Here is an 18,629-nt window from a genome sequence, read left to right as displayed (position 1 = left end):
ATCTGTGCCTAGTCTAGCAAGGAGTGTGGTTTACTTGAAAATGAGCATGAAGAGCTAGAAAAGTATGAATATGCAACATCTTGCTCCAAATTATAAAACAATTCTGACATAAAATTATGTAAAGTTAGATAAAAGTGTTTAGCCAGGCACCACATCTATAGTATCCTCAAGCCTAAGCCAGTGAGATAAATCTGGTGCATGTCTAGACAGCCTAAAAGGGAAGGGATGCAAATGAGCTCTTAACAAGCTCTGCCTCTAATGCCACCAGATGTAAAGCAGCTATCCTATAAGTCAATGTTCAGCTCTTAAAATAGGCCTTGAGACATGACTCGGATATTAAATAAGCCAGCACCTCATCTGCCGACAGCTGTTTCAGGGTGATTGCCCCTCATCAGTGCAGAGTATAGTAATAAATAACTAATGGATTCAGGGAGAACTCTCCACTAGCGAGCTCCCTCTTGATTTTTCTTGCCCTGTTCATCTTTATGGACAGAACTTTTCTTACATGTGTCTAGACAGACACCTGTCAGTTAAGGTCAGCCAGTTACAAAACGCTGGAGGGAAGTTTGGCAAAAAATTATTCCTGAGTCCAGCCCTTAAAATGAACTATTAGCCAATATTTGAACTATGATTTCTCTAAAAGGCTGCAGTGCTTTATAGAAAAGTATAGTTTAATGTAAACAAGGACCATGTTCCTATATGTTCCCTTAATATTGGTAACATATAAAAAGATGTATGTGCTGGCCTTAAAGGCTATAGACACCTTTTTTGTTATTGATTTTAGACGGCCTTTTTTATTATTGATTTTAGAAACTTTTTGAAATAGGTTTTTAGTAAAAATGTTGTTCAGTTTGACTTCTGCAGCTTATACATTTAATAGCACATAGCAGCTGCAGTAAGCTGTCCTGTCATAAATTTATCAGACTAGCCATTCTCCAGACCCTCTCTGACCTCTTCTGAATGAACCTCTAAGCCTATTTATGCCCAAATAACAATTCAACTTTTATTTGGGCCTTAATCAGCTTAGAAGTTTATTTTTTTCCAGAAGATCAAAGAGAGGGGGTGGAGAGTGAGCTTTTAGATTGACATGACCATTATTCTGAAATTGCTATGTAATGTGAAACATAGACGCAGCAGAAGTCAAATAGGGTACATTTTTATATAAAAACCTAATACAAAAATGTTCTTTAGCCCAAGGTACAGGTAAATCAATAATTTAAGAAATGGCTCCAAAAGATGTCTATAGAAGGAAGTGTTGTTCCACGGGGTGAGCTATTGTAATAGGAGTAATGCTTCCTACCTAGTTGCTAGAAGTAACACAGAACCATCATTCACTCATTATGACTTTATCTCTCATAATATTAGGAGCAACCAATGTTTGCAGATTATATTAATCTGCAATGTTTGTAAATGAAATACATCTATAGTTTCATACTATTTATTATGGTACTAATATTAAAATATATGGTCTCAGGCTGTTATTGCACATTTTTTAGCTTCATATAAATAAAAAAGTGTTATGTGGAGAATGGAGAAACCTGGGCTAATAAACTAGGGAATTGCATATGTTCTTAATACCAGACAGCTGTAAACAGAAGTGATACATACAGTATTTATATGGATTCCATAAAGTAATTCCCTAAAATAGCATGAAAAAAATTACTGGTCGAATGACCTACTTTACAGACACCACTAGGTACCTTACAAGATAGAGATAGCCTCTGGATTTAGGTATGTCCATCTCTCTAACGTCAGAGCCTTAATAGGTGCAATATGTATTTGGAACAAAAGTAACTTACCTTACAAACACAATATTTTAAATAAATATTTTAATTTTATTATTGACATTTACAAGAAGAAAAAAAAGCATACTGATATGTTACAATTGTATCAAAATTTGAAAAATATGTATGTTACACAAGTAACAGATTTTACAGAAAAGCATTTTCTTGCCTTCCCTGAAAGTAAGAAAACTATACAGCATAGGAAAAATACCAATACAAAAACAGATCAGATAAAAGCACTTAAAAAAACAATTGTTCCACAGTACAAAGTATCACAAAAGTGAAATTCAAATGTCAACGTACAAATTTCTATGTAAGAATTTCAGTAAAAACTAGTATCAAGGTTTCAACAACTTGTTTCCCATTTTAGTGAGTGTCTGGAAAAGTCTTTACAAAAACAAATCACCTGAAGGTTATGAATGAAATTTTGAAATAAACTCAATTTTACAAAGATGGAAACAAAATTACTTTCATTCTTCATATTAAACTAATATAAAGAAGATCCTATGGTGCAACCATCTTGAAGCTGCTATAATCCCTTTTTATCAACCATTTTGCCAATAGTTTGTGTTATTCGTTACATATCTGTAGTGTTATAATCTAGGTACATTAGATGTTCTTAGAAAATGAATCTTTCAATGTCCTTATCCCTTCAGAGCAATTAAAAAATGACATGCTACATCTGAATTATTAACATAACTGAGAAAAACAACATCAATTATAACATCCACAAGTATCACAATGGGACCAGTTTAAAGTAGAAAGTCTACTTAACATTGTGCATGCTGGAAATTAGGTTGTGAAGTGCAATACATGCAGATAAATTGAATAATGAACAAAATTGCTTTAAATACATGTCAGTCCTTTCCAGCAGCAATAAGTTTATTATTTAAAAATTGTCTCCTTAATTCATAGACTGCACTGGCCGGTTCTTAAAATGGAGACGTTTTGCTGTAAACAAACATATAATGTTTGACTGTCATAACCATCTGCAATTCTACAATCCAGTCATGTCATATCTAGACATATTGTTCTGCTTCTCCATCTTTAGAACTTGTTTTAGATGGACTTGACTTCAATTCCTCATTTATAACTGTTGTATCCTTTTCTGGTAGTGAAGCCAGATCTTTAAAAACATCTACATAATGCCCAAAACCTGGACCCCAGTTCAAAAGATTGTCCCAGTTGAAATTGCTAGCTTGCTGGGTTAGCTTCATAGGTAATGTACTATCAGCTGGTAGAGTAGCTGTTGGTGATTGAGCTCCTGAAGGCCCACCCTCAGCTCTGCGGCCTGGATATCGCCGGGGCTTTAGTCTAGCACCATAATTGTCTTCATCATCTGCATCTGACTCATTAACTTGAGTTAATTTTGGCATCCTTGATGTGTACACCATTGGCTTATCTCTATCATACTCCATTTCTGAGCATGTGAAGGACTCATGTGAATCACTATCAGATGATGATTCTGGAGCAGGAATTCCATCAGCTGGATTCCTTATTCTTGAAAGAGGCCTCTGGCAGTCCTCTTCCGATGAAGATCTCCCATGGTCTGCACTGCAGATGCTAGGATTTCTTGGTCTGGGAGTATTAAGTCTTTCAACTTCCTCTATTGAAAGACCAACAGGGGGGCCACTTTCCATTGGAATCTGTCCTATCGGTTGCTTAAGACGACTTCCTGGTCTGGAGTTATGGCCTGCCATTGTTTGGGGACTCTTGCTTCTTCTACCCAGACGAGTTGCATAATTATAAATACCAGGCTGGCAGACATCATTATGCATTTCCAAAGATGAGAGATGTAGTTCTCGTGCTGGACTGCTTCTGTAAAATGTTGATGACTTGGAAAATGGTGCTGGGCTATGACGAGACAAAGCATTGGGAGGGGGACATCCAGAATGGCCAAGTGTAGCAGTTCTGAGTCCCTGGCTATAGGATGGTTGATATGTTAAACTGCTTGTGCCCAAAGGCAGTGGAGATTGTCGTGCAAAGCCAAGTGGACTATGTCTTTGAATTGAAAATTTAGGAGTGTGGCTACGGAATTGCTTATAGTGTTGAATAATATCAGCATCAGAGGGAGCAATACTACTGGCATTATCAATATCATAGTGCTCGATTTCCGCATCAGGCATAGCTAAAGGCGCACTGGGTATTATTTCTGAGCTGTGTGGTATATCTGTTTCATCATATATGAGATAGGGGTTTTCCCTTTCAATAATATCAGGTTTAGGGTTCCCTTCAGGCTGTTTTCTTATAGTCATATCATCACCATAAGGCGGAATATTATCAGGATCATCAAAGGCAACATTCTCGCTTCCCTTTTTCTTCTTTTCTTTTGGTTTCTTCTCCTCTTTTGGCACTTTGTTTTTTCTTCCTCTGCACTGGTTGCACAAAATCAAGCTAAGGACCAGTAGAGCAAGAATAGTAGCACAGCTTCCAACAATTGCTGGGACAGCCCAAAGTGGGAGAGACAGCTGCTCAATATTTGTGCTTAAAGTACATATATATCCTCCATTTAATCCACTCTTACAAACATTACCCTGAGGGCAAACTACACCAAGACAAGCTATGACAGATCCACACAGTTTTCCAGTGTGTGTCTCAGGACAGATGCAGTTAAATCCAGATTGGGAATGAGGTTCACAACTTCCTCCATTTTGGCAAGGGTTTGAGGAACAATCCCCAGGTGGTACACAGGTGTAAGCATGCCACTGATTTATACACATCAAGTCCCCCCAACAGGGGTTACTGGCACATATATTAGGACCCCTACATCCTAGTTTAACTGATGTCTCTGATTTAGATATGCGAACAGTATCATGTTTTCCACTGAATGGAAGATTCTCCCGATTATACTTCACATAGGCAATGCAACCATCAAAGCCTAAAACAAGGGAAAAGAAAATGTTAACATTTCATGCGAGCAATAATTTTTTTCAGTATTTAATTTCCTGTTTTATCTGCTTTATGTCTGCAAAATCTATTTATACAACACATTTACCAGAATAGCAGTAAGTCTAGGTTTACATCTATCTCTAAATTTCTGGCACAGAAAAGGAAAACTTGAATCGCCATGGAAACTGGAATTTTGACATACAAAACTAGTATTTTATTTTTTATTTTATTTTTTTATACAGTCTGCGACTGGGGTGTGAACCTAGTCTACTACTTGATAAACTGAAGAAAGATTTCACTGAGATTCATAGTCAATGCATGTCATTACAACAACTATTTATCTCAATGAAATGATTCTCAGCTCTTTATGGATCAAAAATGCCCCAGAAAAATCTAGCAGCAATCTAATTCCATTACCAAAAACTGATAAGAATACACATATGATAGAAATGAACGTGAAGTTTTACCATTCTGATTGTTTTGAGATATTTGTCCAACTTGAGATCCACCGAGTTGAAGAGTAAGAACATTGAGACCTCCAAAGTCTTGTGTTACATGATGAATATCTCGGTTGTAGGTATTGTCCAAAGACAAGGTAGTTAGTGAACCATTCTTCTCCATTAGAAGAGTATGCCACCGTCCATCAGCTACGTATATTTCCGGAATATTTCTCTCCACTTTTCCTGCAACTCCTGCATCTGATGTATAGTGTAATTTGCCATTTTTCACCTAAGTTGAAGAACACAGAACATGAATACATTATTTTCCTACAGCTTTACCTCCTTGACTTTAATAACTGTGACATTTCCCCAAACAAAGCTTAAATTGACCATGACTATGCAAGGCAATTAGGACTGGCACCAACGTGTTGGAAAAACCTAATTAAATCCTAAGATTATAAAAATAAGCCTTTACACCAAGCCACAGAGCCATTTTCAACCTTAAGGGGCAGATATATTCAAGTTGGAGATATACATATGTGACTAAACGCTGTAGTATTTTATGAGTTCACATAACTGTTTCTATGCTTTTTATAATCATCTTATATAACAGGAGAGCTGTTAATTGGTCTACTGTGGTTCCACTGCTCTTTGTTAGCTACATATTCTACAGTCACTCAGAGACAGAATGCATTGCATTTAAATTGATAATTTTCTGCTTCACCTAATAAAATGAATAATCTGGTAGACCCAGAGCAATAAAGCATTGTGGGAATATCTGACATTTTTTCCATTTATCCAAGCAGATTATTTAGGACTAAGGGCAAAGTGGTAGATAAATGAATACATATTGCCCATTGTTAACACTGTACAGAAGGCACTTAGTGGCTTTTTTATGTATCTGCCCCATCTGTGGCTTGAAGGCCAGCTGTTCTATATTGTTTCTTGCCATCTCTTCCCTACACAACAAACTGCTACTGCACATATACTAATATGTTCATAATTTCTTATGTAGTTTTGAACTAAATTCTACCAGACTTGACTGACCTAACCTCCACATAGATACTGTACTTTAACCATTTTCTTCTGAATTCACTTTTAAATTGTTTGTATTTATAGATTTGGGCTTGAGATACACATAAACTATCAGCTTACAGCATTTCATAAATGGAAAGTGTTTGATTTTCTTGGCTTTTTTGACTCATATTAATATATATATATATATATATATATATATATATATATATATATATATATATATACTTTATCCATAGATATAAATACGTATATATTGGGACACATCCCAGAAGGCTTGGGAATTTTTGGCTAGTGATCTCTCCAATAAAAAGTGTTGCCAGCATTACTGCTGCTCTCATTTAGAATTATGACAAGCCTGACTGAGTCACAGCCAGGGACTAAAGTTATCAGGTTCTTCAGGGAGAGGTAACTTCTGCAGACTTGTGTTTTGTATACTAAAGAGAGGGAGATAGGGACACTTTTCTGGCTTCAAAACACCTTTCAAGGTCTGTAACTTGTTTGCCAGCTTTAAACAAATTTCAGAAAATACAAAGATCCAAATATAAATTTAGATATGGCTTAGTGTGTGGAATTCATGAAGAGCACAAATACTGTTACAGATAATAAAAGGGGACACAGGATTACCATGTACTTTGGAACAGACTAGAAAATGTGAAAGCAGAAAAACAATGCAGCAGAACAACTGCAGAAATACAAAGAAAATGTTTCATATATGGTATTTTCGCCATACAAGAAAATTAAGGCTTTGTTCATTTTCAACAATTTGTTTGCTAAATCATCCGCCCGCCCCCTCTCTCAGGATAGCCGAGCGGTTTGCAGAGTGTCAGCACAGTGCTGACACTCTGCTTGAAACGCCTGACATCTGTGCTGGCACAGATGCCATGCGTTTAACCCCTTCCATGCCACGGTCCGTAGGGACCTCTGTATGGAAAAGGTTAAGAGGGAGGGAGCTCCCTCCATCTCCCATCGGGGCTGCTGTGCCTTTTCAGCCCCCAATGGGAGAGGGAGGGGCCCCCCCTCCCCATCACCCACTGCTCTGCTGTGGCAGCGAGTGATGGTTACCATGGCAACCGGATGCCTTCACAGGCGTCCGGCTGTCCATGGTGCTGATCAGACTTCTGCTAAAGGCAGAAGTCTAATCAGACATTGTAAAGTGAAAATACAGTACAGTACACTATATAGTGTACTGTACTGTATTATACAGACATCAGACCCACTGGATCTTCAAAAACCAAGTGGGTCTGGGTCCAAAAATAGTAAAAATAAATAAAAATCAAAAAACACATTTAGCACTAATTAAAAATGAAAAAAATTAAATACCCTACACATGTTTGATATCACTGCGTCCGTAATGACCTGATCTATAAAACTGTCATGTTACTTTACCTGCACGGTGAACGCTATAGAAAAAAAAAACTATGATGAAATTGAAATTTTGCCCACCTTACTTCCGAAAAAAAGTAATAAAAGTGATCAAAAAAGTCGTATGTACGCCAAAATAGTACCAATCAAACCGTCACCTAATTTCACCAAAAATTAGACCCTACCTAAGATAATCGCCCAAAAACTGAAAAAACTATGGCTCTCAGAATATGGAGACACGATATGATATTTTTGTTTTTGTTTCAAAAATGAAATAATTGTGTAAAACTTACATAAATAAAAAAAGTATACATATTAGGTATCGCCGCGTCCGTAATAACCTGCTCCATAAAAATATCACATGACCTAACCCCTCAGGTGAATACCGTAAAAAAAAGAATGGCACCTTACATCATACATTTTTTGTCACCTTACATCACAAAAAGTGTAATAGCAAGCGATCCAAAAGTCATACGCATCCCAAAATAGTGCCAATCAAACTGTCATCTCATCCTGCAAAAATTATACCCTACCCAAGATATTTGCCCAAAAACTGAAAAAACTATGGCTCTCCCACTATGGAGGCACTAAAACATGTTTTTTTTTTTCTAAATCATTGTGTAAAACTTACATAAATAAAAAAATTGTATACATATTAGGTATCGCCGCGTCCGTGACAACCTGCTCTATATAAATATTACATGATCTAACCTGTCAGATGAATGTTGAAAATAACAAAAAATAAAAACGGTGACAAAAAAGCTATTTCTTGTTACCTTGCTTCACAAAAAGTGTAATATAGAGCAACCAAAAATCATATGTACCCTAAAATAGTACCAACAATACTGCCACCCTATCCTGTAGTTTATAAAATGGGGTAACTTTTTTGGAGTTTCTACTCTAGGGGTGCATCAGGTGGCTTCAAATGGGATATGGTGTCAAAAAAACAGTCCAGCAAAATCTGCCTTCCAAAACCGTATGCATTCCTTTCCTTTGGCACCCTGCTGTGTGCCTGTACAGCGGTTTACGACCACATATGGGGTGTTTCTGTAAACGACAGAATCAAAACCATAAATATTGAGTTTTGTTTGGCTGTTAACCCTTGCTTTGTAACTGGAAAAAAATTATTAAAATGGAAAATCTTCCAAAACAGTGAAATTTTGAAATTGTATCTCTATTTTCCATTAAATCTTGTGGAACACCTAAAGGGTTAACAAAGTTTGTAAAATCAGTTTTGAATACCTTGAGGGGTGTAGTTTCTTAGATGGGGTCACTTTTATGGAGTTTCTACTCTAGGAGTGCATCAGGGGGGCTTTAAATGGGACATGGTGTCAAAAAAAACTGTCCAGCAAAATCTGCCTTCCAAAAACCATACGGCGCACCTTTCCCTCTACGCCCTACCGTGTTCCCGTACAGTGGTTTACGGCCACATATGGGGTGTTTCTGCAAACTACAGAATCGGGGCAATAAATTTTGCATTTTGTTAGGCTGTTAACCCTTGCTTTGTTACTGGAAAAATGGATTAAATTGGAAACTTTGCCCAAAAATTGAAATTCTCAAATTTCATCTCTATTTGCCAATAACTCTTGTACAACACCTAAAGGGTTAACAAAGTTTGTAAAATCAGTTTTAAATACCTTAAGGGGTGTAGTTTCTTAGATTTGGTCACTTTTATGGAGTTTCTACTCTAGGGGTGCATCAGGGGGGCTTCAAATGGGACATGGTGTCAAAAAAACCAGTCCAGCAAAATCTGCCTTCCAAAAACCATGCGGCGCACCTTTCCCTCTACGCCCTACTGTGTTCCTGTACAGTAGTTTACGACCACATATGAGGTGTTTCTGCAAACTACAGAATCGGGGCAATAAATATAGCATTTTCTGGGCTGTTAACCCTTGCTTTGTTACTGGAAAAAAATCATTAAATTGGAAACTTTGCCATAAAATTGAAATTCTCATATTTTATCTCCATTTGCCAATAACTCTTGTGCAACACCTAAAGGGTTAACAAAGTTTGTAAAATCAGATCACATATGGGGTGTTTCTGCAAACTACAGAATCGGGGCAATAAATATAGCATTTTGTTTGGCTAGTAACCCTTGCTGTGTTACTGGAAAAAATGGATTAAAATGGTAAATTTGCAAAAAAATCTAAATTCTGAAATGTTATCACCATTTGGGGTGTAGTTTCTAGAATAGGGTCATTTTTGGGTGGTTTCTATTATGTAAGCCTCACAAAGTGACTTCAAACCTGAACTGGTCCCTAAAAAGTGGGTTTTTGAAAATTTCTGAAAAATTTCAAGATTTGCTTCTAAACTTCTAAGCCTTGTAACATCCCCCAAAAATAAAATGTCATTCCCAAATTGATCCAAACATGAAGTAGATATATGGAGAATGTAAAGTAATAACTATGCATTATAGAAGTAGAGAAATTAAAACTTGGAAATTTGCAATTTTTAAAAAAAAATATGTAAAATTGGTATTTTTTATAAATAAAAAAGATTTTTTTTTTTACTTCATTTTACTAGTGTCATGAAGTACAATATGTGACGAAAACACAATCTCAGAATGGCCTGGATAAGTCAAAGTGTTTTAAAGTTATCACCACTTAAAGTGACACTGGTCAGATTTGCAAAAAATGGCCTGGTCCTTAAGGTGAAATATGGCTATGTCCTAAAGGGGTTAAAGGGCTGTGACATCACAGGGCTGGCTGGTTGGCTGCATGCAGGCATGTCAATCTGGGTGATTCTGCATTCCCAGAGTTCCTTGCCCTATGTCCTTACATGTGTAGCCGCAATTTTAGGAAAATTGTGATTCATTACCACGAAGCGTGAGGAAATTCGCATTAGTTTCCATCAACTTCAATTCGCTCTTCTCTAGGGTTAATGTTACATTTTGATCCAAATAAAAAAGTGCATGCAAAGTCAAAATGCAATACTGATAGTAAATTTATGATAAAGTATAGATCATTAGACATCACTAAAATATGTTTTCACAAGAATACCTACCTTTACCATAGTGTAATTACTACTTTCATGAACCTGAAGCAAAATGCCATTGTCACTTCTTGTCCTGAATTTTATCTCTAAGTTATTTATGTAGATAGTCTCTGAATACACAATACGATGTCTTAAAAGATAGTCTCTTTTCTTGGTCTGGCTTATGGTGTATTCAAAGTAACCTTTACCTTCCAATGATAAGGCAGTGTCTGGGCTTATATCTACAAAATGAATCAAATGAAATTAGATTAAACTTTTTGATTCTAGGTAACAAGACAATAGTAGAACACATAGAAAAGCCTATAAAACAGATGACATCACTGCATCCAGTACTAAAAATATAAAACAACAAATACTTAGTGGATATGTTTAGCATTATGTGAGCCCGCTCAGGCAGACCAGACCCAGTCATGTATTACACCTTCGCTAATGTTTTTTTTTTAATGGGCGCCATGTAATTCTATGTTTCCCCTGGTGAAGCTGAGCAGTGTTGATTCAAAAAGAAGTCTAGTTGAGACAATTCTTTTGAAGCACAACATCTACACAAATCGATGACAGATTAATGTAGAAATACATCACAATTTTTAATCAATCTGGTGTATAGTCAAAGCTTTGCCAAAATGTACCTCTGTTAATGAATTAACCGGCTTCGTGCTGTATATGCCAAGTACCGTATGCAGAAAAGTAGAAGTGCTATTTTCATTCCTGTCACTTAGTAAATGAACCTTAAAACATCATTTATGAAATCTACCTCTATGTTCAAAATCTGGAAAACCCATAGAAACACCTGTAGTGTATATGATAACACTTAGAACTGGAACAGCATAAAACCACCACATAAAATGCATTACTTTATATTGTGAGCACTTAGGCTATTTTTCTAGTGAAGTCAGGTTATTATAAAGTGGTGTAAAACTTAACATACACTTTTCACAGTGCTTTCCAGTAAAGCCATCTTTACAGTTACATTGCTGCCAGGACCAATTATCAATGCAGGTTGCTCCATTTTGGCAAGAACTTGTAGTGCAGACTTCTTCTAATCTTGGACACCTAGACAAGAAAATGAGAGAAGTTAAATGTATATTACAGAGCAATGTTGTTTTTTTTCAGTCACCTAACATGATTTTCAAAATTAGGAGAAAATATATTATTAGAAAATTATGGCCCTAATTTATCAAGACTGGCATCTGCTGAGGTAGTCTTGATAGGCCGTCCGTGGACCAAAATTAAATCTATGCCAGCTCGAAGCTGCTGTACATTTCGGTCATGAAATGTTGAATGTGCTGGGGCTAATGGCCCTGCCCACACCCTGCTCTTGGCACATTTATTATGGTGAGGGTGGTGTAAAATGCTAGTTGTGACAAAAAAAGTCACAATTGCAATGAAAATGCCATAAAACCTGTGTTTTGCAACTGTTCCAAGCTAAAAAGAGGCGTAAGCGGAATGATGAATTTCAATGGAACGGTGCATGGTAAGTAATGTTACAAATGGCCTTTCCATTATTCCTTATACATGTTTGGACCTGCTCTCATTTTCAACTGCACTGTGGTTCTTTGGGTGTTTTATCACCTCTGTTTGCCACTAGCTTAACTATCCATGGTGCAAAAGTTCACCCTAGATTGCACCATGCTTAAAGGTAGGAAGTTGTGTGAAGTTATCCTCTACCTACAGGGACCCTGTAGCCTGTGGAGCCCCTAAAATGAACTGAGCGGCTGCTCCATTCATTTCTATGCGAGTTCTGGAGATAAATCAAGTATAATAGTGGTCCCTTCCTTATAATCTCTGGCCTCCAAAGTTGGGTGCCCAATAGGGAAAGAACCTTTGCCATCCAGGAAAGAAAATCTTGGTGGTTTACCACTTGATCATTTATCATGTGCCTTGGATTAATTCCCCACCACTTTGTTTGCAATAATGTAGTTCCTCTGGAGAGGGGAGCCCTGCTTCTATACTACATAAACCCTTATTTTCTGATTTACGTGAAAATATTTCATGATTGTTGTAAAAAAGGAAAATCCAATATCATATAGTACATCACAGTACTTTAGAACCAGCCCTGTACTTCACATGGATCCAGAGATCTCCCCATTCACTGCTCCAATTTATTTCAAGTTGGCAGCTAAGGGGGCATGCATTTTCTCAGGGGGTGTGTCCTTCTACTGCAGTATGAAATTTAGAATGTTCTTCCATCTCAGTGAACAGGACAGAGAAATTAATAAAAGAGCAAACAGCAGGTGGAGCTACACAGATAGATTTTGGCCAATAACTCAGTGGTTATTCTAAATTTTTAATTGGTTATACAGTTACAAAAGTATTTAGATCCAGGTGCTGGTTTACAAAAAGTAGAGCCATGGGACAACCCCTTTAACCCCTTAAGGACATAGGGCGTACCGGTACGCCCTATTTCCCGAGTCCTTAAGGACCAAGGGCGTACCGGTACGTCCTAACTTAAAATCTTAATTCCGGCGCCGCTGGGGTTAATCGGAACGGGATTTCGGCTGAAATCATTCAGCCGGCATCCCGTAACAACGCAGGGGGGGGTCATTTGACCCCCCCGTATCGGCGATCGCAGAAAACCGCAGGTCAATTCAGACCTGCGGTTTGCTGCGCTTTTTGCCGTTTCTGATCCCCGCGGTCCCTGACCGCGGGGATCAGAAACTTCAGAGTGCCCCAAATCAATATTGTTAACCCCCCCCTGCACCCCTGCACGATTTGATGGCGGCGGGTGGTGCAGGGGGGGTGTCGCATGCAGTGGGGGCGTTGCGGGAGGCGGGCGGTGCGGCAGGCGGGATCGCGATCCCCCGCCCGCCTCCCATTGCATAATCGTTGGTGTACAGTGGGTATACCAGGGTGCCAGCACATTGCTGGCACCCTGGTATAAACGGCTGACATCGTTGATGCGATGTCAGCCGTTTAACCCTTTCCATACAGCGGTCCGTACGGACCGCTGTATGGAAAAGGTTAACAGTAAGAGGGAGCTCCCTCCCTCTCCGATCGGGGGGCTGCTGTGCCTTTGCAGCCCCCCGATGGGAGAAGGAGAGAGCCCCCAGACAGCCCCCCCAGAACCCCGTCCTTACCCTTCCCCGTCTGCGAAGTTCTGACCATAACTGAGCAGACGGGGAAGGTTCCCATGGCAACAGGACGCCTGATCAGGCGTCCTGCTGTCCATGGTGCTGAACAGATCTGTGCTGAAAGCATAGACCTGTTCAGTGTAAGTAAAATACAGTGCAGAAACCTATAGAGTTCTGTTCTGTATTTTACAGACATCAGACCCACTGGATCTTCAAGAACCAAGTGGGTCTGGGTCAAAAAAATCAAATAAAAAGTGAAAAAAGTTAAGATAAAAAAAAAAAACATTTATCACTGAATAAAAATTAAAAAAATAAAATACACTACACATATTAGGTATCGCCGCGTCCGTAACGACCTGATCTATAAAATGGTCATGTTACTTTCCCCGCACAGTGAACGCCATAAAAATAAAAAAATAAAAACTATGAGAAAATTGAAATTTTGCCCACCTTACTTCCCAAAAAAGGTAATAAAAGTGATCAAAAAAGTCGCATGTACGCCAAAATAGTACCAATCAAACCGTCATCTCATCCCGCAAAAAATGAGACCCTACTCAAGATAATCGCCCAAAAACTGAAAAAACTATGGCTCTTAGACTATGGAAACACTAAAACATGATTTTTTTTGGTTTCAAAAATAAAATCATTGTGTAAAATGTACATAAATAAAAATAAAGTATACATATTAGGTATCGCCGCGTCCGTATCGACCGGCTCTATATAAATATCATATGACCTAACCCCTCAGGTGACCACCATAAAAAATAAAAATAATAAATTGTGCAAAAAAAGCTATTTTTTGCCATCTTACGTCACAAAAAGTGTAATAGCAAGCGATCAAAAAGTCATATGCACCCCAAAATAGTGCCAATCAAACTGTCATCTCATCCCGCAAAAAATTAGACCCTACTCAAGATAATCGCCCAAAAACTGAAAAAACTATGGCTCTCAGACTATGGAGACACTAAACAATTTTTTGGTTTTTAAAATGAAGTTATTGTATAAAACTTACATAAATAAAAAAAATTGTATACATATTAGGTATCGCTGCGTCCGTGACAACCTGCTCTATAAAATTACCATGTGATCTAACCTGTCAGATGAATGTTGTAAATAACAACAAAAAAAAACGTGCCAAAAAAGCTATTTCTTGTTACCTTGCCGCACAAAAAGTGTAATATAGAGCAACCAAAAATCATATCTACCCTGAACTAGTACCAACAATACTGCCACCCTATTCCGTACTTTCTAAAATGGGGTCACTTTTTTGGAGTTTCTACTCTAGGGGTGCATCAGGGGGGCTTCAAATAGGACATGGTGTCAAAAAAACCAGTCCAGCAAAATCTGCCTTCCAAAAACCGTATGGCATTCCTTTCCTTCTGCTCCCTGCCGTGTGCCCGTACAGCGGTCTACAACCACATATGAGGTGTTTCTGTAAACTACAGAATCAGGGCCATAAATAATGAGTTTTGTTTGGCTGTTAACCCTTGCTTTGTAACTGGAAAAAAAATATTAAAATGGAAAATCTGCCAAAAAAGTTAAATTTTGAAATTGTATCTCTATTTTCCATTAAATCTTGTGCAACACCTAAAGGGTTAACAAAGTTAGTAAAATCAGTTTGAATACCTTGAGGGGTGTAGTTTCTTAGATGGGGTAACTTTTATGGAGTTTCTACTCTAGGGGTGCATCAGGGGGCTTCAAATGGGACATGGTGTCAAAAAACCAGTCCAGCAAAATCTGCCTTCCAAAAACCGTATGGCATTCCTTTCCTTCTGCGCCCTGCCGTGTGCCCGTACAGCGGTCTACAACCACATATGAGGTGTTTCTGTAAACTACAGAATCAGGGCCATAAATAATGAGTTTTGTTTGGCTGTTAACCCTTGCTTTGTAACTGGAAAAAAAATATTAAAATGGAAAATCTGCCAAAAAAGTTAAATTTTGAAATTGTATCTCTATTTTCCATTAAATCTTGTGCAACACCTAAAGGGTTAACAAAGTTTGTAAAATCAGTTTTGAATACCTTGAGGGGTGTAGTTTCTTAGATGGGGTCACTTTTATGGAGTTTCTACTCTAGGGGTGCATCAGGGGGCTTCAAATGGGACATGGTGTCAAAAAAACTGTCCAGCAAAATCTGGCTTCCAAAAACCATACAGCGTACCTTTCACTCTACGCCCCGCTGTGTGGCCGTACAGTAGTTTACGGCCACATATGGGGTGTTTCTGTAAACGGCAGAGTCAGGGCAATAAAGATACAGTCTTGTTTGGCTGTTAACCCTTGCTTTGTTAGTGGAAAAAATGGGTTAAAATTGAAAATTAGGCAAAAAAATGAAATTCTCAAATTTCATCCCCATTTGCCAATAACTCTTGTGCAACACCTAAAGGGTTAACGAAGTTTGTAAAATCAGTTTTGAATACCTTGAGGGGTGTAGTTTCTTAGATGGGGTCACTTTTATGGAGTTTCTACTCTAGGGGTGCATCAGGGGGCTTCAAATGGGACATGGTGTCAAAAAAACTGTCCAGCAAAATCTGGCTTCCAAAAACCATCCGGCGCACCTTTCACTCTACGCCCCGCTGTGTGGCCGTACAGTAGTTTACGGCCACATATGGGGTGTTTCTGTAAACGGCAGAGTCAGGGCAATAAAGATACAGTCTTTTTTGGCTGTTAACCCTTGCTTTGTTAGTGGAAAAAATGGGTTAAAATTGAAAATTAGGCAAAAAAATGAAATTCTCAAATTTCATCCCCATTTGCCAATAACTCTTGTGCAACACCTAAAGGGTTAACAGAGTTTGTAAAATCAGTTTTGAATACCTTGAGGGGTGTAGTTTATAGAATAGGTCATTTTTTTGCGGTTTCTATTATGTAAGCCTTGCAAAGTGACTTCAGAGCTGTAGTGGTCCCTAAAAATTGGGTTTTTGTAAATTTCTGAAAAATTTCAAGATTTGCTTCTAAACTTCTAAGCCTTGTAACATCCCCAAAAAATAAAATATCATTCCCAAAATAATTCAAACATGAAGTAGACATATGGGGAATGTTAAGTCATCACAATTTTTGGGGGTATTACTATGTATTACAGAAGTAGAGAAACTGAAACTTTGAAATTTGCTAATTTTTCAAAATTTTTGGTAAATTAGGTATTTTATTATGCAAAAAAATTAATTTTTTTGACTTTATTTTACCAGTGTCATGAAGTACAATATGTGACGAAAAAACAATCTCAGAATGGCCTGTATAAGTAAAAGCGTTTTAAAGTTATCAGCACTTAAAGTGACACTGGTCAGATTTGCAAAAAATGGCCTGGTCCTTAAGGTGAAAATGAGCCTGGTCCTTAAGGGGTTAAGAACGTTCATTTTATGTAGTTACATTGGTTATAATATTTAAATAACAGAATATCTCTCTAGTTTGCACACTAATATGGGTGGCCATAATTTTAATTCATTTTGTCAGTTCACTTCTAGCTCAGTTGTAGCCTAAGGGCTGCCAATGGTTTTCCTATGCTGCATTATTCACAGTTTATGATGCCAATTATCATTAAATATAGAGAGGATTATTATTGGACATAGGGATAATTTTTAAGGCTACATGTTGCTATATGAGGCCAATTTCCTGGTATAACTGCAATTATTGCAGAGAGAGCAGCCAACATTAACCTGGCCAACTTTACACATACTAGAGAATTGAATCTTCAAATCGCCAAATAAACCCCCACCAGTTTAAGAGTCAAGAATTGGTGTAAACTAAACACACTATTGAAACAAACAGAAATAATTCACTTTTATATGTTAAAGTAATCAATGAAAAACTATGCTGCTGAAAAGGAATTACTTAATAAGCATTGCTTATGATAACACAATCAAGGTATCATTAATGATCATTGGGTTGTAATTGTTTCCAGAACATTTATATTGGGGAAAATGTACAGAAAATTTCTTCTAAATAGAATTAGTGATGTACAGTGGTGCTTGAAAGTTTGTGAACCCTTCGGGATTTTCTATAGTTCTGCATAAATGTGACCTTAAACAACATCTTCATACAAGTCCTATAAGTAGATTAAGATAACCAAATTAAGCTAATGACTCAAAATGTATTGAGAAAAACTATCCAATTTCACATATCTGTGAGTGGCAAAAGTATGTGAACCTTTAGGATTAGCAAATAATTTGAAGGTGAAATTGCAGTCAGGTGTTTTCAATAAATAGGATGACAATCAGGTGTATGTGGGTGACCAGTTTTATGTAAAGAAAAGGGATCCATCCAAGTCTGATGTTCACAAAATGTTTGTGGAAGAGTCTCATGACACAAAGAAGATTTATGAGGACCTTAGAAGAAGAGTTTCTGATGCTCATCAAGCAGGAAAAGATTACAAAATCATCTCTAAAAGGATTGGACCTCAATCCACAGTCAAACAGATTGTGAACAAATGGAGGAAGTTCAGGATCATTATTACCCTCCCCAAGAGTGGTTGACCAACAAAGATCACACTAAGAGCAAGGTATGTAATAGTCTGGTAATAGTCTGCCAGATCACAAAAAAACCCAAGGCAACCTGTAGACAACTAAAGGAAATTCTCACATTAACTAATGTTGATGGTTATTAGTCCACCATTAAGAGGACACTGAACAATAATGGCGTGCATGGCAGAATTGCAAGGAGAAAGGTGGTGCTCTCCAAAAAGAACATTTCTGCCACTCTGCAGCAAGACAACAACCCTAAGGACACAAGTTGTTCTACCAAATAATGGTTAAAGAATAAAGTTTTGAAATGCCCAAGTCAAACTCCTGACCTTAATCCAATAGAAATGGTGTAGAAGAACCTGAAGCAAGCACACAGAGTTGAAGCTGTTTTGTATGTAGGAATGGGCTAAAATTTCTCCAAGCCAATGTGTATGACTAATCACCAATTATTGGAAAAACCTATTTACTGTTGCAGCACATGGGTTCACATCAAATACTACAAGCAAAGGATTACATACTTTTGCCATTTTCAGACATGTGATACTGGATATTTTTTCTCAATAAATAAATTACCAAGTCTGATAGTTTTGACTTATTTGCTTG

The 18,629-nt window shown here is 37.6% G+C and overlaps 1 protein-coding gene across 1 annotated transcript in view; it reads right to left on the bottom strand.

The window, feature by feature from the left end:
• Positions 1–2,335: 2,335 nt before the first annotated feature.
• Positions 2,336–18,629, bottom strand: part of FAT4 (FAT atypical cadherin 4) — a 233,005-nt gene continuing 216,711 nt past the window's right edge. Inside the window, exons 14-17 of the mRNA XM_044302251.1 lie at positions 11,433–11,557; positions 10,517–10,728; positions 5,141–5,402; positions 2,336–4,662 (exon numbers count right to left, since the gene is read on the bottom strand). Coding sequence (XP_044158186.1) covers positions 2,804–4,662; positions 5,141–5,402; positions 10,517–10,728; positions 11,433–11,557 — 2,458 coding nt within the window. The 3' untranslated portion in view covers positions 2,336–2,803. The remainder of the gene's footprint in view (positions 4,663–5,140; positions 5,403–10,516; positions 10,729–11,432; positions 11,558–18,629) is intronic.

Source organism: Bufo gargarizans, chromosome 1, assembly GCF_014858855.1.
Source record: "Bufo gargarizans isolate SCDJY-AF-19 chromosome 1, ASM1485885v1, whole genome shotgun sequence".
NCBI classification, from domain to species: Eukaryota; Metazoa; Chordata; class Amphibia; order Anura; family Bufonidae; genus Bufo; species Bufo gargarizans.
This window is presented reverse-complemented; position numbering and strand designations above follow the sequence as displayed.